At 41.4% G+C, this 24,765-nt stretch overlaps 1 protein-coding gene across 1 annotated transcript in view; it reads left to right on the top strand.

The window, feature by feature from the left end:
- Positions 1–1,474: 1,474 nt before the first annotated feature.
- Positions 1,475–24,765, top strand: part of LOC110510419 (protein phosphatase 1 regulatory subunit 14B) — a 36,589-nt gene continuing 13,298 nt past the window's right edge. The window contains exon 1 of the mRNA XM_036987247.2: positions 1,475–2,215. Coding sequence (XP_036843142.1) covers positions 2,012–2,215 — 204 coding nt within the window. The 5' untranslated portion in view covers positions 1,475–2,011. The remainder of the gene's footprint in view (positions 2,216–24,765) is intronic.

Genomic DNA, 24,765 nt, shown 5'->3' on the forward strand with positions numbered 1-24,765 from the left:
ACTAGGCTACCTGCCTCTAACCACTAGGCTACCTGCTCTAACCACTAGGCTACCTGCTCTAACCACTAGGCTACCTGCTCTAACCACTAGGCTACCTGCTCTAACCACTAGGCTACCTGCCTCTCCAAAATTGCCAGATTGCTGGCAGAGACAATGGGATGGAAGATTGCTGGCAGACAATGGGATAGAAGATTGCTGGCAGACAATGGGATTGAAGATTGCTGGCAGACAATGGGATAGAAGATTGCTGGTAGAGACAATGGGATGGAAGATTGCTGGCAGAGACAATGGGATGCAAGTGGTATAAAGGGTAGACATTTTTATAGTGCCAGGAAATATGTACGGGAGATAGTGTCATATAATGGGAACAGAATGGAGGAAGTTATGTTGTGTAGGATGAGATTCGGGATTGAATTGATCTTTGAAAACGGATAGGGAAACAAGGAGTTGATGAGAACAATCAGTCAATTGAAATAAATACATTTAGTTAAAATAATCTATGGATTTCACATGACTGGTAACACAGATATGCATCTGTTGGTCAATAAGAAAGGACTTCACAATATTTTTTTGGTGCATTTAAATGGCCATCGATAAAATGCAATTGTGTTCATTGTCCGTAACTAATGCCGGCCCCAAACCGTAACCCCACAGCTATCACGGTGTTCTCTGTTCACAACGTTGACATCAGTAAACCGCTCACCCAGATGTCACCATACACGTGGTCTGCGGTTGTGAAGCCAGTTAGATGTACTGCCAAATTCTCTAAAATGACATTGGAGAGAAATGAACATTACATTCTCTGGCAACAGCTCTGGTGGACATTCCTGCAGTCAGCATGCCAATTGATGGCTCCCTCTTAACTTGAGACATCTGTGACATTGTGATGTGTGACAAAAACTGCATATTTTAGAGCGCCCGTTTATTGTCCCCCAGCACAAGGTGCACCTGTGTAAAAGATCATGCTCTTTTAATCAGCTTCTTGATATGCCACACCTGTCAGGTAGATGGATTATCTTGGCAAAGGAGAAATGCTCACTAACAAAAGATAATAACACATTTATGCCCAACACAAATTGTAAAGAAATAAGCTTTTTTTTTAATGGAACATTTCTGGGATCTTTTATTTCAGATCAAGGAACATGAGACCAACACTTTACATGTTGCGTTTTATATTATTGTTCAGTGTATTTTGTAAAATGTATGCTGTAGAAAGGAAGAGGTTGTTTGACAGTGTCAGAGAGGGTAGATGGGAACGGGGTAGTATTTTGAGTTGGGGGGGTGGGGGGGGGGTAAGGGGGGGGGGGGTGGAAGTACTGAGGTTTGTAGGGAAATATTGTATTTTATTAGAAACTCAGGGTTAGTTCATTAAGAGAATATAGTGGTATGTAGGTCGTGACCGTCGTCACATTCCTGTACAGTAGGTGGCGGTGTGTGCACCTGTCCCTTGGTTGCGATTCGCCATAGAAAAGTTAAAGAAAAAGAAGAGGCTTCAGAGAGAAGACACTGAAGAAAGAGAGAGACGGAGGACGGGAAGGCAGAAGAGAGGAGGGAATAGTAAAGAATTCAGGAATAGACCATTTTTTTTTGTAGATCAAGGAAAAGTCAACCGCTTTTACGTTGCAACAACACGAGGACAGAGAGAGGAGAGACGGCACCGAAGAGCTTGTCTTTTGTATTTTAAATAAGTGTAGACGCTACTGCTGATTTGTAGGCTGTCCTAAACCTTTGTACGCTGTATTCTAATACCGTAAATAACTAATTATAGCCTTTAAAAAATATATATATATTTTTTTTAGGTCAATTTGATTTGGTGGAAACCACGAGGTGAACCTAATGCCGTGCTCTTTTTTTTTTGTTGCAATAAGGGAACAATCTCAGTAATATACTTGAATTGAATCGCTTCTCCTTATGAGAATCACGGCTGTTTAGCGCGAACAATACCCGAAACAACGCGTCTGAAACTCGCTCTACCACCACAACTTTCAGGATTTCCTTCAGCCGACCGACCATGGCTGCGGTTACCAGCCCAGAGACGAGCCCTCAACCCCGGGTATATTTCCAGACGGTAGCCGCCGGTTCAACCGAAGAACCGGAGATACCTGTTCGGAAGCAAGGGCGAGTAACCGTCAAATATGACCGGAAAGAACTAAGAAAGAGACTAAACCTGGAAGAATGGATAATCGACCAGCTAACGGCTCTTTACAACTGTGAGGTGAGATGCCGATACATAAATAACACACATATTAGATATCGCAAATGGCACCATGTTGTCCACTACTTTTGACTTGGTACTATGAGGGCTACGGTCAAAAGTAGTGCTCGAGGGAATAGACCAGCGCTTCCCAAACAAGGGTACTTTGCCTGTCCACAGACACATCAGACCATAGGGCGACATCGGGCCATAGGGCTACTGGTAAAATGCACATGAGGGGACTCGGGTAGAGCAACGTTCAGTTGGTGGTACAGTAACTATGGATCTAATCACATTGATTATGGTTAAGAGCCCCCTGAGGTCCACTAATGAGTTAACTGAAAGATGGTATTTTATTTTAAAGTAGAACAACATTGGTGTGCTCAGGAATAGGCTCACTAAACATAAGTGTCATTATAATAACATACTATATCAGCCTATACTAGCCAGTCTCTTGTCAGCCTATACAATGGAGAGAGAGAGAGAGAATCCTGGCTAGAGAGAGAAGACTGGCTAGAGAGAGAGAGAGAGAAGACTGGCTAGGGAGAGAAGACTGGCTAGGGAGAGAAGACTGGCTAGGGAGAGAAGACTGGCTAGGGAGAGAAGACTGGCTAGGGAGAGAAGACTGGCTAGGGAGAGAAGACTGGCTAGAGAGAGGGAGAGAAGACTGGCTAGAGAGAGAGAGAGAAGACTGGCTAGAGAGAGAGAGAGAAGACTGGCTAGAGAGAGAGAGAGAAGACTGGCTAGAGAGAGAAGACTGGCTAGAGAGAGAGAGAGAAGAGACTGGCTAGAGAGAGAGAGGAGACTGGCTAGAGAGAGAGAGGAGACTGGCTAGAGAGAGAGAGAGAGAGAGGAGACTGGCAAGAGAGAGGAGACTGGCTAGAGAGAGAGAGAAGACTGGCTAGAGAGAGAGAGAGAAGACTGGCTAGAGAGAGAGAGAGAAGACTGGCTAGAGAGAGAGAGAGAAGACTGGCTAGAGAGAGAGAGAGAAGACTGGCTAGAGAGAGAGAGAGAAGACTGGCTAGAGAGAGAGAGAGAAGACTGGCTAGAGAGAGAGAGAGAAGACTGGCTAGAGAGAGAGAGAAGACTGGCTAGAGAGAGAGAGAAGACTGGCTAGAGAGAGAGAGAAGACTGGCTAGAGAGAGAGAGAGAAGACTGACTAGAGAGAGAGAGGAGACTGGCTAGAGAGAGAGAGAAGACTGGCTAGAGAGAGAGAGAAGACTGGCTAGAGAGAGAGAGAAGACTGGCTAGAGAGAGAGAGAAAGACAGACCGTAGACTGGTTGGAGAGAGGCTGGCTGGCTGGCTTGCAAGTTCTTTGTTTCTGGCCATTTTGAGTCTGTATTCGAACCCACAAATTGTGATGCTTCAGATACCTAACTAGTGTAAAGAAGGGCAGTTTTATTGCTTCTTTAATCAGGACAACAGTTTTCAGCTGTGCTAAAATAATTAATAATAAATAAATAATTACTAAATAATTACTAAAGGGTTTGGCTGTGTAATAGAATTGAACCTTTTTGCTGAGGCAGTTTATTTTCTGTCATAATAAACTATTCACATTTCCACTGTGTGTGACGTTGGCACAGGGGAATAAACATGGTTTGTTTGTCTCCCTCCCACTGCGGTGAATGTTTATGTTTAGTGCGCGTATCAAATACAAATGTATTTGTCACATGATAGACCGAAAACAACAAGTGTAGACTTATCTGTGAAATGCTTGTTTAAAAGCCTTTCCTGACGATGCAGAGTTAAAAATGTTTAAATAATAGATACTGTATGTACATGAAGGCAGGGTAAAGTGACTAGACATCAGGATAGATAATAATAAGGTATTTGAGATAGATATGTACATGAAGGCAGGGTAAAGTGACTAGACATCAGGATAGATAATAATAAGGTATTTGAGGTAGATATGTACATGAAGGTAAAGTGACTAGACATCAGGATAGATAATAATAAGGTATTTGAGGTAGATATGTACATGAAGGCAGGGTAAAGTGACTAGACATCAGGATAGATAATAATAAGGTATTTGAGGTAGATATGTACATGAAGACAGGGTAAAGTGACTAGGCATCAGGATAGATAATAATAAGGTATTTGAGGTAGATATGTACATGAAGGCAGGGTAAAGTGACTAGACATCAGGATAGATAATAATAAGGTATTTGAGGTAGATATGTACATGAAGGCAGGGTAAAGTGACTAGTCATCAGGATAGATAATAATAAGGTTTTTGAGGTAGATATGTACATGAAGGCAGGGTAAAGTAGACTAGACATCAGGATAGATAATAATAAGGTATTAGAGGTAGATATGTACATGAAGGCAAAGTAGACTAGACATCAGGATAGATAATAATAAGGTATTAGAGGTAGATATGTACATGAAGGCAGGGTAAAGTGACTAGACATCAGGATAGATAATAATAAGGTATTTGAGGTTTGATTGTGTACATAAAGGCAGGGTAAAGTGACTAGACATCAGGATAGATAATAATAAGGTTTTTGAGGTAGATATGTACATGAAGGCAGGGTAAAGTGACTAGACATCAGGATAGATAATAATAAGGTATTAGAGGTAGATATGTACATGAAGGCAGGGTAAAGTGACTGAGCATCAGGATAGATAATAATAAGGTATTTGAGGTAGATATGTACATGAAGGCAGGGTAAAGTGACTAGACAGGATAGATAATAATAAGGTATTAGAGGTAGATATGTACATGAAGGCAGGGTAAAGTGACTAGACATCAGGATAGATAATAATAAGGTATTTGAGGTAGATATGTACATGAAGGCAAAGTAGACTAGACATCAGGATAGATAATAATAAGGTATTTGAGGTAGGTATGTACATGAAGGCAGGGTAAAGTGACTAGGCATCAGGATAGATAATAATAAGGTATTTGAGATAGATATGTACATGAAGGCAAAGTAGACTAGACATCAGGATAGATAATAATAAGGTATTAGAGGTAGATATGTACATGAAGGTAAAGTAGACTAGACATCAGGATAGATAATAATAAGGTATTAGAGGTAGATATGTACATGAAGGTAAAGTAGACTAGACATCAGGATAGATAATAATAAGGTATTTGAGATAGATATGTACATGAAGGCAGGGTAAAGTGACTAGACATCAGGATAGATAATAATAAGGTATTAGAGGTAGATATGTACATGAAGGTAAAGTAGACTAGACATCAGGATAGATAATAATAAGGTATTAGAGGTAGATATGTACATGAAGGCAGGGTAAAGTGACTAGACATCAGGATAGATAATAATAAGGTATTTGAGGTAGACATGTACATGAAGGCAGGGTAAAGTAACTAGACATCAGGATAGATAATAATAAGGTATTTGAGGTAGATATGTACATGAAGGTAAAGTGACTAGACATCAGGATAGATAATAATAAGGTATTACAGGTAGATATGTACATGAAGGCAGGGTAAAGTGACCAGTCATCAGGATAGATAATAATAAGGTATTTGAGGTAGATATGTACATGAAGGCAGGGTAAAGTGACTAGGCATCAGGATAGATAATAATAAGGTATTTGAGGTAGATATGTACATGAAGACAGGGTAAAGTGACTAGACATCAGGATAGATAATAATAAGGTATTTGAGGTAGATATGTACATGAAGGCAAAGTAGACTAGACATCAGGATAGATAATAATAAGGTATTTGAGGTAGATATGTACATGAAGGCAAAGTAGACTAGACATCAGGATAGATAATAGTAAGGTATTTGAGGTAGATATGTACATGAAGGCAGGGTAAAGTGACTAGGCATCAGGATAGATAATAATAAGGTATTTGAGGTAGATATGTACATGAAGACAGGGTAAAGTGACTAGACATCAGGATAGATAATAATAAGGTATTTGAGGTAGATATGTACATGAAGGCAGGGTAAAGTGACTAGGCATCAGGATAGATAATAATAAGGTATTGAGGTAGATATGTACATGAAGGCAGGGTAAAGTGACCAGGTATCAGGATAGATAATAGTAAGGTATTTGAGGTAGATATGTACATGAAGGCAGGGTAAAGTGACTAGACATCAGGATAGATAATAGTAAGGTATTTGAGGTAGATATGTACATGAAGACAGGGTAAAGTGACTAGGCATCAGGGTAGATAATAATAAGGTATTTGAGGTAGATATGTACACGAAGGTAAAGTGACTAGGCATCAGGATAGATAATAATAAGGTATTTGAGGTAGATATGTAGATGAAGGCAGGGTAAAGTGACTAGACATCAGGATAGATAATAATAAGGTATTTGAGGTAGATGTGTACATGAAGGCAGGGTAAAGTGACTAGACATCAGGATAGATAATAATAAGGTATTAGAGGTAGATATGTAGATGAAGGCAGGGTAAAGTGACCAGGCATCAGGATAGATAATAATAAGGTATTTGAGGTAGATATGTACATGAAGGCAGGGTAAAGTGACCAGGCATCAGGATAGATAATAATAAGGTATTTGAGGTAGATATGTACATGAAGGCAGGGTAAAGTGACTAGACATCAGGATAGATAATAATAAGGTATTTGAGGTAGATATGTACATGAAGGCAGGGTAAAGTGACTAGACATCAGGATAGATAATAATAAGGTATTGAGGTAGATATGTACATGAAGGCAGGGTAAAGTGACTAGACATCAGGATAGATAATAATAAGGTATTTGAGGTAGATGTGTACATGAAGGCAGGGTAAAGTGACTAGACATCAGGATAGATAATAATAATAAGGTATTAGAGGTAGATATGTACATGAAGACAGGGTAAAGTGACTAGTCATCAGGATAGATAATAAGGTATTTGAGGTAGATATGTACATGAAGGCAGGGTAAAGTGACTAGACATCAGGATAGATAATAATAAGGTATTTGAGGTAGATATGTACATGAAGGTAAAGTGACTAGGCATCAGGATAGATAATAATAAGGTATTTGAGGTAGATATGTACATAAAGGCAGGGTAAAGTGACCAGGCATCAGGATAGATAATAATAAGGTATTTGAGGTAGATATGTACATGAAGGCAGGGTAAAGTGACTAGACATCAGGATAGATAATAATAAGGTATTAGAGGTAGATATGTACATGAAGGCAGGGTAAAGTGACTAGGCATCAGGATAGATAATAATAAGGTATTTGAGGTAGATATGTACATGAAGGCAGGGTAAAGTGACAAGACATCAGGATAGATAATAATAAGGTATAATAAGGTATTTGAGGTAGATATGTACATGAAGGCAGGGTAAAGTGACTAGGCATCAGGATAGATAATAATAAGGTATTTGAGGTAGATATGTACATGAAGGCAGGGTAAAGTGACTAGGCATCAGGGTAGATAATAATAAGGTATTTGAGGTAGATATGTACATGAAGGCAGGGTAAAGTGACTAGACATCAGGATAGATAATAATAAGGTATTTGAGGTAGATATGTACATGAAGGTAAAGTGACTAGACATCAGGATAGATAATAATAAGGTATTAGAGGTAGATATGTACATGAAGGCAGGGTAAAGTGACTAGGCATCAGGATAGATAATAATAAGGTATTTGAGGTAGATATGTACATGAAGGTAAAGTGACTAGACATCAGGATAGATAATAATAAGGTATTTGAAGATGGTGTGTGTGTGTGTGTGTGTATATATATGTGACTAACCACCTCAACTCGGTCCTATGATGATAATAAGGTATTTGAAGATGGTGTGTGTGTGTGTGTGTGTGTGTGTGTGTGTGTATATATATGTGACTAACCACCTCAATTCGGTCCTATGATGATAATAAGGTATTTGAAGATGGTGTGTGTGTGTGTGTGTGTGTGTGTGTGTGTATATTATATATATGTGACTAACCACCTCAATTCGGTCCTATGTAGCAAATTTAGCAATTTGTTTATTGTTGTTTTTTTACATGAAATAAAAGTTAGAGACTCAGAGCACTACAGATGAGGAACAATGGGAAAGTAGTTCTGCTTTGGAAGTTGATAAACTTGTAACCCCTCTTTTGAGATAATGGTCTTTGAATGTTTTGGTACTCCCACTGGAGAGCTCTTCTGTCTACACCTATTCGGCATCGTTCACACCCTCTTAAGCTTTAGCCCCGCCCATCTCATTAAGGATTCGCATGTGAGGTCATGTGCTAAACAGAGCGAGTAAGGTAGTGTCACTTCAAATCCAGTTGTATTGGTCGCGTACACATATTTAACAGATTGTTATTGTGGGTGTAGTGAAATGCTTGCGTTCCTAGCGCCAACAGTGCGGTCATATTTAACAATACACACACACACACACACACACATCTAAAAGAATGGAATTAAGAAATTTAGAAATATTAGAATGAGCAATCTGGTTAGCGCCAGTTTGTGCTGTTCTGTGAAGGGAGTAGTACACAGCGTTGTACGAGATCTTCAGTTTCTTGGCAATTTCTCACATGGAATAGCCTTCATTTCCCAGAACAAGAATAGACTGACAAGTTTCAGAAGAAAGTTCTTTGTTTCTGGCCATTTTGAGCCTGTAATCGAACCCACAAATGCTGACGCTCCAGATACTCAACTAGTCTAAAGAAGGCCAGTTTAATTGCTTCTTTAATCAGGACAACAGTTTTCAGCTGTGCTAACATAATTGCAAAAGGGTTTTCTAATGATCAATTAGCCTTTTAAATTGATCAACTTGGATTAGCTAAAACAACGTGCCATTGGAACTCAGGAGGGATGGTTGCTGATAATGGGCCTCTGCACGCCTTTGTAGATATTCCATTAAAAATCAGTCATTTCCAGCTACAGTAGTCATTTACAACATTGACAATGTCTACTTTGTACTTCTGATCAAATTTATGTTATTTTAATGGACAAAAAATGTGCTTTTCTTTCAAAAAACTACAAGGACATTTCTAAGTGACCCCAAACTTCTGAACGGTAGTGTATGTTTATATGTGTGTGTTTGGATGTATAGACGTTATGGACACTGTGGATATAATATTTAGTATATCTGTAGAATACAGTGGGGCAAAAAAGTATTTAGTCAGCCACCAATTGTGCAAGTTCTCCCACTTAAAAAGATGAGGCCTGTAATTTTCATCATAGGTACACTTCAACTATGACGGACAAAATGAGAAAACAAAATCCAGAAAATCACATTGTAGGATTTTTAATGAATTTATTTGCAAATTATGGTGGAAAATAAGTATTTGGTCAATAAACTTTTGTTATCTCAATACTTTGTTATATACCCTTTGTTGGCAATGACAGAGGTCAAACGTTTTGTGTAATTCTTCACAAGGTTTTCACACACTGTTGCTGGTATTTTAGCCCATTCCTCCATGCAGATCTCCTCTAGAGCACTGATGTTTTGGGGCTGTTGCTGGGCAACACGGACTTTCAACTCCCTCCAAATATTTTCTATGGGGTTGAGATCTGGAGACTGGCTAGGCCACTCCAGGACCTTGAAATGCTTCTTACGAAGCCCCTCCTTCGTTGCCAGGGCGGTGTGTTTGGGATCATTGTCATGCTGAAAGACCCAGCCACGTTTCATCTTCAATGCCCTTGCTGATGGAAGGAGGTTTTCACTCAAAATCTCACGATACATGGCCCCATTCATTCTTTCCTTTACACGGATCAGTCGCCCTGGTCCCTTTGCAGAAAAACATCCCCAAAGCATGATGTTTCCACCCCCATGCTTCACAGTAGGTATGGTGTTCTTTGGATGCAACTCAGTATTCTTTGTCCTCCAAACACGACGAGTTGAGTTTTTACCAAAAAGTAACATTTTGGTTTCATCTGACCATATGACATCCTCCCAATCTTCTTCTGGATCATCCAAATGCTCTCTAGCAAACTTCAGACGGGCCTGGACATGTACTGGCTTAAGCAGGGGGACACGTCTGGCACTGCAGGATTTGAGTCCCTGGCGGCGTAGTGTGTTACTGATGGTAGGCTTTGTTACTTTGGTCCCAGCTCTCTGCAGGTCATTCACTAGGTCCCCCCCGTGTGGTTCTGGGATTTTTGCTCACCGTTCTTGTGATCATTTTGACCCCACGGGGTGAGATCTTGCGTGGAGCCCCAGATCAAGGGAGATTATCAGTGGTCTTGTATGTCTTCCATTTCCTAATAATTGCTCCCACAGTTGATTTCTTCAAACCAAGCTGCTTACCTATTGCAGATTCAGTCATCCCAGCCTGGTGCAGGTCTACAATTTTGTTTCTGGTGTCCTTTGACAGCTCTTTGGTCTTGGCCATAGTGGAGTTTGGAGTGTGACTGTTTGAGGTTGTGGACAGGTGTCTTTTATACTGATAACAAGTTCAAACAGGTGCCATTAATACAGGTGGAGGACAGAGGAGCCTCTTAAATAAGAAGTTACAGGTCTGTGAGAGCCAGAAATCTTGCTTGTTTGTAGGTGACCAAATACTTATTTTCCACCATAATTTGCAAATAAATTCCTTAAACATCCTACAATGTGATTTTCAGGATTTTTTTCTCTCATTTTGTCTGTCATAGTTGAAGTGTACCTATGATGAAAATTACAGGCCTCTCTCATCTTTTTAAGTGGGAGAACTTGCACAATTGGTGGCTGACTAAATACTTTTTTTGCCCCACTGTATGTAGGATGGAATAGTGTGTGTATATATACAGGAATAGTTAAATAGGATGGCCTTGACTAGAATACAATGTGCGTGTATACAGTGGGGCAAAAAAGGTATTTAGTCACAGGATACGTGAGGTGTGAACGGTACACGGAAATGGTTACCTGCATATTTGTATCGTAGCAACATCAAACAGAAAGTGTCCTGATATAAATAGTTTTTAATTATTAGATGATGTTTACCCAGACAGACTTGTCTAAACTGATGTGTCATGTGAAGGAAATGCTGTAACCCCCCCCAGCCACATCCAGCTAAGTGGATGGGTCACGATTGTCTAGACATGTACTCATGTTCATGAAATACAATAGAAGGCCGTAGTCACCCCCAGACACACCTGGCTAACTTGATGGGTCATCATCTGGCAAAGTGGAGTATTTTGTTAAGACATGTAGCTAGCTATCTAAACAACGAACCATAATCCCAACCCTTACTACTAGTTAAATAATGAATCCTAATCCCATCCCTACTACTAGTTAAATAATGAATCCTAATCCCAACCCTACTACTAGTTAAATAATGAATCATAATCCCAAACCTACTACTAGTTAAATAATGAACCATAATCTCAACCCTACTACTAGTTAAATAATGAACCATAATCCCATCCCTACTACTAGTTAAATAATGAACCATAATCCCAAACCTACTACTAGTTAAATAATGAACCATAATCCCAACCCTACTACTAGTTAAATAATGAACCATAATCCCATCCCTACTACTAGTTAAATAATGAACCATAATCCCAAACCTACTACTAGTTAAATAATGAACCATAATCCCAAACCTACTACTAGTTAAATAATGAAACATAATCCCAACCCTTACTACTAGTTAAATAATGAACCATAATCCCAACCCTTACTACTAGTTAAATAATGAAACATAATCCCAACCCCTACTACTAGTTCAATAATGAGCCATAATCCCAGACTCTTACTACTAGTTAAATAATGAACCATAATCCCAAACCTACTACTAGTTAAATAATCAACCATAATCCCAAACCTACTACTAGTTAAATAATGAACCATAATCCCATCCCTACTACTAGTTAAATAATGAACCATAATCCCAACCCCTACTACTAGTTAAATAATGAACCATAATCCCAACCCCTACTACTAGTTAAATAATGAACCATAATCCCAACCCTTACTACTAGTTAAATAATGAACCATAATCCCAACCCCTACTACTAGTTAAATAATGAACTATAATCCCAACCCTTACTACTAGTTAAATAATGAACCATAATCCCAACCCTTACTACTAGTTAAATAATGAACCATAATCCCAACCCCTACTACTAGTTAAATAATGAACCATAATCCCAACCCTTACTACTAGCAATACAAACGGATTAGGTCTGACTCTATTTAGTCGACTGGTCCATTGGATTTGTTTTTAGTCGAGCAGTGGCAAATGTTGTGGCACACGAGACGCCTGTCTGATTCACGCCTGTCTGATTCACGCCTGTCTGATTCACACCTGTCCCGTTACTGAGGTCTCGGGAATGCCCTGTCCCGTTACTGAGGCCTCGGGAATGCCCTGTCCCGTTACTGAGGCCTCGGGAATGCCCTGTCCCGTTACTGAGGCCTCGGGAATGCCCTGTCCCGTTACTGAGGCCTCGGGAATGCCCTGTCCCGTTACTGAGGCCTCGGGAATGCCCTGTCCCGTTACTGAGGCCTCGGGAATGCCCTGTCCCGTTACTGAGGCCTCGGGAATGCCCTGTCCCGTTACTGAGGCCTCGGGAATGCCCTGTCCCGTTACTGAGGTCTCGGGAATGGTACACCAGAATCACCAGTAGTACAATTACCGTTCATTACCATTTATCATCGACAATATTTGTTGGTTTAAGTCAATTCTGTTAATGCATTCAGTATATTATTGTTATTACAGTCTTACCGTTGTAGGAGTGGACACGTTATTTGCAAAGCGCACAACCTAAGCTACACTTGTGAGGAAAAAGTTATATCATTGTTTTATTTTAGGTTTATTTCATTCCCTTTACGAGTTGTCAATTTATTGATTTTGGAAGGAGAAACCTCCAAACAAAAGACAATCTGAGTAAGGACACACCTGATTACACATAGAAGTAGGCCCAGGCTACCTGGCCCTGATTACACATAGAAGTAGGCCCAGGCTACCTGGCCCTGATTACACATAGAAGTAGGCCCAGGCTACCTGGCCCTGATTACACATAGAAGTAGGCCCAGGCTACCTGGCCCTGATTACACATAGAAGTAGGCAAAGGCTACCTGGCCCTGATTACACATAGAAGTAGGCCAAGGCTACCTGGCCCTGATTACACATAGAAGTAGGCCAAGGCTACCTGGCCCTGATTTACACATGTTTTTGCATTATTTAAACCAAATTGAACATGTTTCGTTATCTACTTGAGGGACAGCCCTAATCATCAGTAACCATTGCCTGAATGGGGCTCTATAATAATGAACATTGAAAGCAGAATTATCTGAGATGTCAGGTACAACTAGGAGGTGTGTCCCAATGCCACCTTATTCCCTATAGGACTACCACTACTTTTGGTCAGGGCCCATTGGGTGTATGGGGAAGCTTACTGGTAAAAGAGAAGTCAAGAGACAATGAGGCGTGTGTGTTGTTGTGAAATGGGTTGAGAACAGCTGTGATTTTTTTACAGGTCGGAATGTTTAGCTGGTCATGGATTTTTAACCTTTATTTAACCATTTACTAGGCAAGTCAGTTAAGAACAAATTCTCATTTACAATGATGTCCTACCCCCCCAGGCCAAACCCGGACGACGCTGGGCCAATTGTGCGCCGCCCTATCACGGCCAGTTGTGATACAGCCTAGATTCGATCCAGGGACTGTAGTGACACCTCTTGCACTTAGATGCAGTGCCTCAGACCGCTGCGCCACTTGGGAGTGTCTGCTCTTCTTTTTCTGTCAGCCTCTGTTCCAGACTTCATGATGTCACACAGAAACTGTGTGTGTGTGTGTGTGTGTGTGTGTGTGTGTGTGAGAAACCAAAACAAAGATGGTCTGTGATGCCTCAGGAATGAAAGACACCAGTGTAGCAGTTTACACACACACACACAATGTCCACTGACCCAGGAATGTATCAGTGAACTCACACACACTTCCTGTCTCTGTTAGAATGACTCAGAGCTGACCCATTGACTGACTGACTGACTGACTGTGTGAGGTAGAGAACAGCTGGAGTGACAGACATAGGGAACCGACAAGGCTTTGGGGCATCAGGTAGTTTAATTATGAAACTGAGGGAAAATACTGGGACAGACGGAGTCCGTGTCAGTCAGATGGGGACGAGAGAGAGCCAGTCAGTTAGCCAGAGGGGGACGATCCAGGGACTGTAGTGACACCTCTTGTACTGAGATGCAGTCAGTTAGCCAGAGGGGGACGAGAGAGAGAGAGAGAGAGACAGTCAGTTAGCCAGAGGGGGACGAGAGAGAGAGAGAGAGAGAGCCAGTCAGTTAGCCAGAGGGGGGCGAGAGAGAGAGAGAGAGCCAGTCAGTTAGCCAGAGGGGGATGAGAGAGAGAGAGAGCCAGTCAGTTAGCCAGAGGGGGACGAGAGAGAGAGAGAGAGCCAGTCAGTTAGCCAGAGGGGGAGAGAGAGAGAGAGAGCCAGTCAGTTAGCCAGAGGGGGACGAGAGAGAGCCAGTGTGTCTGTCTGTCTGTCTGGTCTGAGAGAGAGAGGGAGGGGGATGACAGTATCAGTAGAATGTTAATGTAGTATTGATAAGATGGATTGCAACCATCCACAGGAAGTACTAAGTAAGTATCTTTGTGTGTGTGTGCGTGCTAGGCACAATAATACAGGTTACCCAGCTAATCAGCCCAAAGCTCTCCAGAGTCACGAAAACCAATGAGAGGTCAATAACTGTGGCTAATGCTAACATAACCTTTGACTCCTAACCCCTTGACCCCAATCTACCTACATTTACATTTCAGTCATCTAGCAGACTCTTATACAAAGCGATTTACAGTTTGGGTCATTTCCATGGTAACAGAATTATGCTTCGACTCAGTTTTTTTTTCACTTTAAAATGTTTGCCTACCCCCCCCCCCCCCCCCCCCCCCCACAAAAAAACATTGATTTCGAAGTGTAACAAACCAAACATCTCTATGCACAATTTAACAATTTCCACTGAAAATGTTACAAAAAACGAATTGAGTGGAATTATGGTGTTAATTATTAGTATTAATTATTATTATTATTATTTATTATTATTAATAATAATAATTATTATTATTAATTATTATTGATCTCCGTCTGTTTTGATTTTTTATTCGTCCACATAAAATAAAATGTAAGAAAACTGTTAAATATCTGCTCTGGATGAAGATTAAAATACGTATGCAGAAAGAAATGGGTGTCAGCCATGACGTGACTGCCATTTAATGCGATGCCGGTTAATTGAGTCTAACCATTTGTGACATCCGGCTCAACACCGTTCCCGCCTGCTTGGTCTCATGTACATTTCGTTAGCAGTTCTTTTTTTGCACCCTGGAAAAAGGGCCGTTCCATCCTGTTGGCATAATGTCTGTGCTCACGTGGGCATGGTTAATGACTGTAAAACTTTATATGACAATTATCTCATTTAGAAGACACGTCACATTGCTTTCTTTTCAAAAAAATAGTTTAATATTTAATCATATACGTTTTACAGAATTTAGATGTAAATTTGATAACTGGGACATATACATTTTGTAGAGTTAAAGTTATTTACTTATACCGTTCTTAATGATATCACAAAACAACAACTGATTTGACATGATTATTGTTTGGACGCCTACCAACCGTTTCCCACATTATATTATGTTAGAAATAAGGTTTCAATGTCTAATCTGTTGATGTTAAAGTACTCTGAGAGCGAGTGAGAGAGAGACCGAGAGAGACCTATTTTGGTCATTGAACTACAGTAAGTGAAATGGATTTACACCCGATGTCGGAATTACATCATTGTTCCCTGATCCGTACTATGCAGAAATGCATAATTATGGATATTACTTTCTTTCTCCTCATGTTTCACAGGTTTGGACAATACAGCAGAGTAGGGTAGAGAAGAGCACAAAGTTCAGTAGAGGAAATTACAATCTACTCTAGTTGTCTTTACTCTGCTTATCTACTGTAGTATACTCTACTGTACTCTACTGTACTCTACTCTAATGTACTCTACTGTACTATACTCTACTGTACTGTACGGGTCTTGGTTCGGCCGGGTCTTGGGTTCGCATCTGTTTTGGATGGGAAGCAGGTTCCTTAAGACCCAATTTCCATTTAACAAGAAATTAAAGCCTTTACCGCTTCATTTTGGAAGATGGAATATTATCTAGACTGTATATAAATTAATTTCCTTAATTTCACAAAAATATCGCTTTCAAAACTTCACGTGTTGATGCTCAGGGGTCCTTCTTAAAATTGTATTTAATATTTTTTTAACCAGGGAAGTCGGTTAATTAAGAACAAATTCTTATTTTCGATGACAGCCTAGGAACTGTGGGGTTAACTGCCTTGTTCAGGGGCAGAACGACAGATTTTTGCCTTGTCAGCTCAGGGATTTGATCCCAGCAACCTTTCAGGTTACTGGTCCAACGCTCTAACCACTAGGCTACCCTGCCGTGTTGGTGCTCAGGGGTCCTTTTACATGGAAATGCCCTTACTGATCACTCTTTAGGATCACCACCTACAATAGTACATTCAGGGTGAGCCAGTTCACACACACAAATCCAAGTCTTTGTCAGTACTTTACAGGTATTGATTGTTTATTGATCGGGTACCGCCGAGATTTCTAGGATTAATTACATTAAGTAGTCGTCACTTATCTTAATTACGCACGCACGACCCTCCTGTAATTTCCCATGGTCCATCAGTGGGTGTCTGTGCCCCCCCACTCTCTCGATGGTCACATGGTTAAACAGGATGCTGCAAGAGTTCCAGAAGGTTTAACCCTTCAGTGGCGTGTGTCTGTTTGTCAAATAAGAACATGCATCATTGTCTCCCGAAAACAGTTTCTCAGCCAGCCCCCCCCCCCCCCCTCCCCCATCCCCTCCCCCACCACCATTGGGGTTAGCTTGGGGGAAACTGACTCTATGCTGCGTTTGTTGTTCTAGTATCTGCAGATTCCTTATAAGCAGTAGTGTGAGTGGGTGGGTGTGTGTGATGGAAGGCAGCAGGAGTTCACTAATACACCCTTGACCCCCCCCCCCCCCCCACCCACCTTTCTCTGTCCTTTGCTCTCTTGCTCTGTTTGTCTCCGTCATCTTTCATTTCAATTCAAGGAGCTGTATTAACATGGGAAACACATGTTAACATTGCCAAAGCAAGTGAAGTAGATAATACACTAATCTGTCTGTCTCTCTCTCTCTGTCTCTCTCTCTCTGTCTCTCTCTGTCTCTCTCTCTCTGTCTCTCTCTCTCTGTCTCTCTCTCTCTGTCTCTCTCTGTCTGTCTCTCTGTCTCTCTCTCTCGGTCTCTCTGTCTCTCTGTCTCTCTCTCTCTCTCTCTCGACATAAAGAATGATCGTTAAAAGCTTTGGAGCACCTTAAATTACATTTAGGAGAAAAAGGGCAAACTCAGCTCCATCATTCATTGAATCAGATGCCTCATTCATTACAAAACTGACTGATATTGCCAAACTACTTTAATGTATTTTTCATTGGCGACATTTCCTAATTTAGGCATGACATGTCAGCAACAAACGCTGACACTACACATTCAAGTATATCTGACCAAATTATGAAAGACCAGAATTGTCTTGAGTGTGGAAGAGGTGAGAAAATGATTGTTGTCTATCAACAACGACAAGCCACCGGGGTTTCGATAAAATTTAAGACGGAATTGTCTTGAGTGTGGAAGAGGTGAGAAAATGATTGTTGTCTATCGACAACGACAAGCCACCGGGGTTTCGATAAAATTGAAGACGGGATGATCGATACAGGAGGAAAACAAACTGTAGCTTTCTGGTCACGCGCCTCTATCTAACAGTACATTTCAAGTGACCCTCGTTCTGGATGGCCGTACCTCTTCATTACACAAAGGAAAAACCTCAACCAATTTCTGAAGACTGTTGACATCCAGTGGAAGCGGTAGGAACTGCAAGAAGGTCCCTTAGAAATCTGGATCCCCAATGAAAAGCCATTGAAAAGAGAGTGACCTCAAATTATTTTTTTTAAATCGGAATGTTTTGTCCTCGGGGTTTCGCCTGCTAAATAAGTTCTGTTATACTCAGACATGATTCAAACAGTTTTAGAAACTTCAGAGTGTTTTCTATCCAAATCTACTAATAATATGCATATCTTATTTTCTGGGGATGAGTAGCAGGCAGTTGAATCTGGGCATGCATTTCATCCGTACGTGAAAATCACCAAGAAGTTAACAAAGAATTGCAGTTAGTTTCAGAATTGGTGGCAAGGAATAAGTTAACCCTAAATATTTACAGAACTAAAAGCATTGTATTTGGGACAAAATCTTTCGCTAAACCCTATAATCTTTTTAAAATTGTATAACTGCCTTTAATTTTGCTGGACCCAGAAATAGTAGATGCTGCCTTGGCAACAACTAACAGGGATCCATAATACATACAAATAAAACCCAAACTAAACTATTTTTATCAAAACAGTTTAACCTGTTTTATTTTTTAGTTGTTGCAATAATCACAGATTGTCTTCATCTATCTGAGTTTTATATAATTGTGTTTTTACGCTTATTGCACATTTATAAAAGACTAGAGAGCGAGTATAACAGTCTTTGGCTAAAATTCTGCGAGCTGTACGTGGTACTGCAATCCCGCTTGAGACGCTAAGCATTCATTTTCCAGAATCAATGTTCACTGATGCTCCTGTTTTTAGTAGTGTCTGTTTTGTGTACAATATGAGTAGTTGAGACATAAAAAGGGTATTTTCTTTGAAAAGTTAACTTCTCTATTACAGTAAAATAACGTCTCAATGTGTTTTGCTTTCCATATGACCAATTTCTGGTGGACCCAACCTCAAAAGGAAATAGCGAGTTGAAATCGCTTGTCAGAGAGGAAGAAGTGATCTCTCATTTGTGTCGATGTGAGTGGCAGGGGCAGGGGGAGGGACTTATAGTGTGTAAACAGGAAGAGGCAGCGTGAGGGTTTAAAAATATTTGACTATGGGCCCTCGGATCCTCATAAAGTTCTACAGCTGCACCACTGAGAGCATCTTGGCTGGCTGCACCACTGAGAGCATCTTGGCTGGCTGCACCACTGAGAGCATCTTGGCTGGCTGCACCACTGAGAGCATCTTGACTGGCTGCACCACTGAGAGCATCTTGGCTGGCTGCACCACTGAGAGCATCTTGGCTGGCTGCACCACTGAGAGCATCTTGGCTGGCTGCATCATTGAGAGCATCTTGACTGGCTGCACCACTGAGAGCATCTTGGCTGGCTGCACCACTGAGAGCATCTTGGCTGGCTGCACCACTGAGAGCATCTTGACTGGCTGCACCACTGAGAGCATCTTGGCTGGCTGCACCACTGAGAGCATCTTGGCTGGCTGCACCACTGAGAGCATCTTGACTGGCTGCACCACTGAGAGCATCTTGACTGGCTGCACCACTGAGAGCATCTTGGCTGGCTGCACCACTGAGAGCATCTTGACTGGCTGCACCACTGAGAGCATCTTGACTGGCTGCACCACTGAGAGCATCTTGACTGGCTGCATCACTGCTTGGCATTTGACCTCAAGGCGCTACAGAGGGTAGTGTGTACAGCCCAATAAATCACTGGGCAGCTCCCTGCCATCCAGGACCTCTATACCAGGCGGTGTCAGACCCAAGCCATTTCCTCTGCTTCTGCGCGGCAAGCAGTACCAGGGCACCAAGTCTGTAACAAACAGGACCCTGAACAGCTTCTATCCCCCCCCCCCCCCCCCCCAAACTGACAAACAAGACTGCTGCCTGCGTTGACCCTTATTTTCACTGACTCTACCCGCACACTCACACATACTTACACTGACACCCCAACACACACACACTGGACTCTACCCACACACTGGACTCTACCCGCACACTCACACATACTTACACTAACACCCCAACACACACACACACACACTCACCATATAATCTGCTGCTACTGTCTATCATCTATCCTGTTGTCTAGTCACTTGACCCTGGACCTAAATGTACATAGATACCTCAAGTACCTTGTATGTCTACACATCGACTCTGTACTGGTACTCCCTGTATATAACCATGTTATTACCTGGTACTCCCTGTATATAGCCATGTTATTACCTAGTATCTGTATATAGCCATGTTATTACCTAGTATCTGTATATAGCCATGTTATTACCTGGTACTCCCTGTATATAGCCATGTTATTACCTGGTACTTCCTGTATATAACCATGTTATTACCTGGTACTTCCTGTATATAACCATGTTATTACCTGGTACTCCCTGTATATAGCCATGTTATTACCTGGTACTCCCTGTATATAGCCATGTTATTACCTGGTACTTCCTGTATATAGCCATGTTATTACCTGGTACTTCCTGTATATAACCATGTTATTACCTGGTATTCCCTGTATACAGCCATGTTATTACCTGGTACTCCCTGTATATAGCCATGTTATTACCTGGTACTCCCTGTATACAGCCATGTTATTACCTGGTACTCCCTGTATACAGCCATGTTATTACCTGGTACTCCCTGTATACAGCCATGTTATTACCTGGTACTCCCTGTATATAGCCATGTTATTACCTGGTACTTCCTGTATATAACCATGTTATTACCTGGTACTTCCTGTATATAACCATGTTATTACCTGGTACTCCCTGTATATAGCCATGTTATTACCTGGTACTCCCTGTATATAGCCATGTTATTACCTGGTACTTCCTGTATACAGCCATGTTATTACCTGGTACTCCCTGTATATAGCCATGTTATTACCTCGTACTTCCTGTATATAACCATGTTATTACCTGGTATTCCCTGTATACAGCCATGTTATTACCTGGTACTCCCTGTTTACAGCCATGTTATTACCTGGTACTCCCTGTATATAGCCATGTTATTACCTCGTACTTCCTGTATATAGCCATGTTATTACCTGGTACTCCCTGTATACAGCCATGTTATTACCTGGTACTCCCTGTATACAGCCATGTTATTACCTGGTACTCCCTGTATATAGCCATGTTATTACCTCGTACTTCCTGTATATAGCCATGTTATTACCTCGTACTTCCTGTATATAGCCATGTTATTACCTGCTACTCCCTGTATATAGCCATGTTATTACCTGGTGCTCCCTGTGTATAGCCATGTTATTACCTGGTGCTCCCTGTGTATAGCCATGTTATTACCTGGTGCTCCCTGTATATAGCCATGTTATTACCTGGTGCTCCCTGTATATAGCCATGTTATTACCTGCTACTCCCTGTATACAGCCATGTTATTACCTGGTACTCCCTGTATACAGCCATGTTATTACCTGGTGCTCCCTGTATATAGCCATGTTATTACCTGGTGCTCCCTGTATATAGCCATGTTATTACCTGCTACTCCCTGTATACAGCCATGTTATTACCTGGTACTCCCTGTATACAGCCATGTTATTACCTGGTACTCCCTGTATACAGCCATGTTATTACCTGGTACTCCCTGTATATAGCCATGTTATTACCTGGTGCTCCCTGTATATAGCCATGTTATTACCTGGTACTTCCTGTATATAGCCATGTTATTACCTGGTACTCCCTGTATACAGCCATGTTATTACCTGGTACTCCCTGTATATAGCCATGTTATTACCTGGTGCTCCCTGTATATAGCCATGTTATTACCTGGTGCTCCCTGTATATAGCCATGTTATTACCTGGTACTTCCTGTATATAGCCATGTTATTACCTGGTGCTCCCTGTATACAGCCATGTTATTACCTGGTACTTCCTGTATATAACCATGTTATTACCTGGTACTCCCTGTATATAGCCATGTTATTACCTGGTGCTCCCTGTATATAGCCATGTTATTACCTGGTACTTCCTGTATATAACCATGTTATTACCTGGTACTCCCTGTATATAGCCATGTTATTACCTGGTACTTCCTGTATATAGCCATGTTATTACCTGGTGCTCCCTGTATACAGCCATGTTATTACCTGGTACTTCCTGTATATAACCAGGTTATATTTACTCGTCATTGTTATCTGTTATTCACTGTGTATTTATTCCTTGCGTCACTATTTCCCCCCCCCCCCCCCCCCCCAAAAAAAAATGTACTCAGCATTATTGGAGAAGCACCTGTAAGTAAGCATTTCACGGTTAGTTAGCATTTCAACTGTTGATTACAAATCCAATTAGGTGTGTGTGTCGTGACAGTAGGTATGGCTGTAGATTGTAGGACACATTGTTTATTTTTAGAAGCCAGTTCATACAGTTCCTCCTTTACCTGAGTGGCGCAGAGGTCTAAGGCACTACAGACCCTGGTTCGAATCCAGGCTGTATCACAGCGGTCTAAGGCACTACAGACCCTGGTTCGAATCCAGACTGTATCACAGCGGTCTAAGGCACTACAGACCCTGGTTCGAATCCAGGCTGTATCACAGCGGTCTAAAGCACTGCATCTCAGTGCTAGAGGTGTCACTACAGACCCTGGTTCGAATCCAGGCTGTATCACAGCGGTCTAAGGCACTGCATCTCAGTACAAGAGGCGTCACTACAGACCCTGGTTCGGATCCAGGCTGTATCACAGCGGTCTAAGGCACTGCATCTCAGTAGAAGAGGCGTCACTACACACCCTGGTTCGAATCCAGGCTGTATAACATCCGGCCTTGATTGGGAGTCCCATAGGGCGGTGCACAATTGACCCAGCGTCGCGCCCCCCCCCCCCCCCCCCCCCCAGAAAAGTGAGGCGAGCGAGCAAATTAAAAATATAATTAAAGGGGATAAGGAATAACTTTATCATGTTGTCCTCGACTATATGGACGTGAACAATAGGATAAATATTACATTTCACACCGATTTTCAGAGTATTGTTATTAATAAACATTAATAAACATTAATAAACGGTATTCAGATTGGTTGATTGGATGTATAATAGAATGCAATCCATCTTTCTATCATATTCAATAATATACTTTTTTTCCCCCTAAATGTATATATGTTTTATCAGTTCATTGATCTACTTAATTGTAACAAATTCAAGAATTATTGACAATTAAACAATTGTAATCAAGTTAAAATATTGACCCATAATAACGAGTTCATTACCTGAATGCATCTCTAAAGCCGATAGGCGTTAACAAAATACTCGTGCAAATATGAGTCGGCCTCTCGTAGACCAGAGGCCTCTCGTAGACCAGAGGCCTCTCGTAGACCAGAGGCAGAAATATATATCTGTGTATGTATATATATATATACACACACACACACACACACACACACACACACACACACACACACACACACACACACACACACACACACACACACACACCATTGAGTTAACTAATAGAGGAGCTATACTTCCTCTTATTAACAGCCAGAGAATTAACCAAATTAACCAGATGCAGTGAAACATGCATTATGTCGGTGTTAGGCGATATACCGTACGGCTGTCCCCTGTTCCTCCCCTGTTCCACCCCTGTTCCACCCCTGTTCCTTTCAACGCCAGTTGTAACTAACCTGTATCAACCAGTTGATTATTAGAATCGGGTGCAGAGTGAAAACTGTCCAGGATAAAGGGTTGGAGAGCCCTGCTGTACGGTATGAAAATGTGGACAAGGCTACAAACCTGGGAGTAGAGCTAGTGAAGAGCTTATTTTTATTAATTAATAAATGTTTTATTTGACTAGGCAAGTTAGTTAAGAACAAATTCTTATTTTCAATGACGGCCTAGGAACAGTTAACTGCCTGTTCAGGGGCAGAACGACAGATTTGTACCTTGTCAGCTCCGGAATTCGATCTAACAACCTTTCGGTTATTGGCCCAACGCTCTAGCCACTAGGCTATCTGACGCCCCCAGCTTAGCTAACATTTTCATAGCCTTTCATAACCTAACCAATATCCAAATTGAGATTGAGTGAAAACAGAAATCAGGCCCCTATGGTTCTCAAACAGCAGCGTGAAACAGTGGTGTAATAGTTGACCACACGCGATTAGGCGTCAAAAGTATTATAACAACTGGATGATTTTGGGAGTTTTTGTAAGCAGCAATTTGATAAAAATTTAAGTAGAGGCTTTTTCGCCAGCAATACCTTTCACATATAAAGAGAAGTCTGCAAAACAATTTGGCGGAATGCTAAAATTGTCGGGAAAAACTTACTGTTTTGAAAGGTGTGTGTTTTTTTGTGTGTGTCTGGAGTCGTGACACAAAGTCAGCCGAAGTTGTTTCTGGTTAGGGATAACGATTACGCTGACTGAAAGTACCACACACACACACACACACACGCTAACACACATCACACACACACGCTAACACACATCACTCACACACGCTAACACACACACACACACACACACACGCGCTAACACAAACACACACACACACACGCTAACACACACACACACACACGCTAATACACACACACACGCTAACACACACACGCTAACACACACACACACGCTAACACACACACATGCTAACACACACACACACACACACGCTAACACACACACTAACACACACACACACACTTCCTATCTGGTTGACTTCTCTATCTCGGTCTCGTGTGTGTATGTAAACACAGAAACCATTAGAATCCTAGTATCAGCTAGTAGCAGCTTTCACTACACCTAGAGAGACTGTCCCCATCACTTGACGTAAAAAACCCAATTCCTCAATTTCAACACAGTTCCTAAATCTTAACACAGTTACTAAATCCCAATACACTTTCATTATAGGTGTT

The sequence above is a fragment of the Oncorhynchus mykiss genome, chromosome 9 (assembly GCF_057628025.1).
Source record: "Oncorhynchus mykiss isolate SJ-2025 chromosome 9, ASM5762802v1, whole genome shotgun sequence".
NCBI classification, from domain to species: domain Eukaryota; kingdom Metazoa; phylum Chordata; class Actinopteri; order Salmoniformes; family Salmonidae; genus Oncorhynchus; species Oncorhynchus mykiss.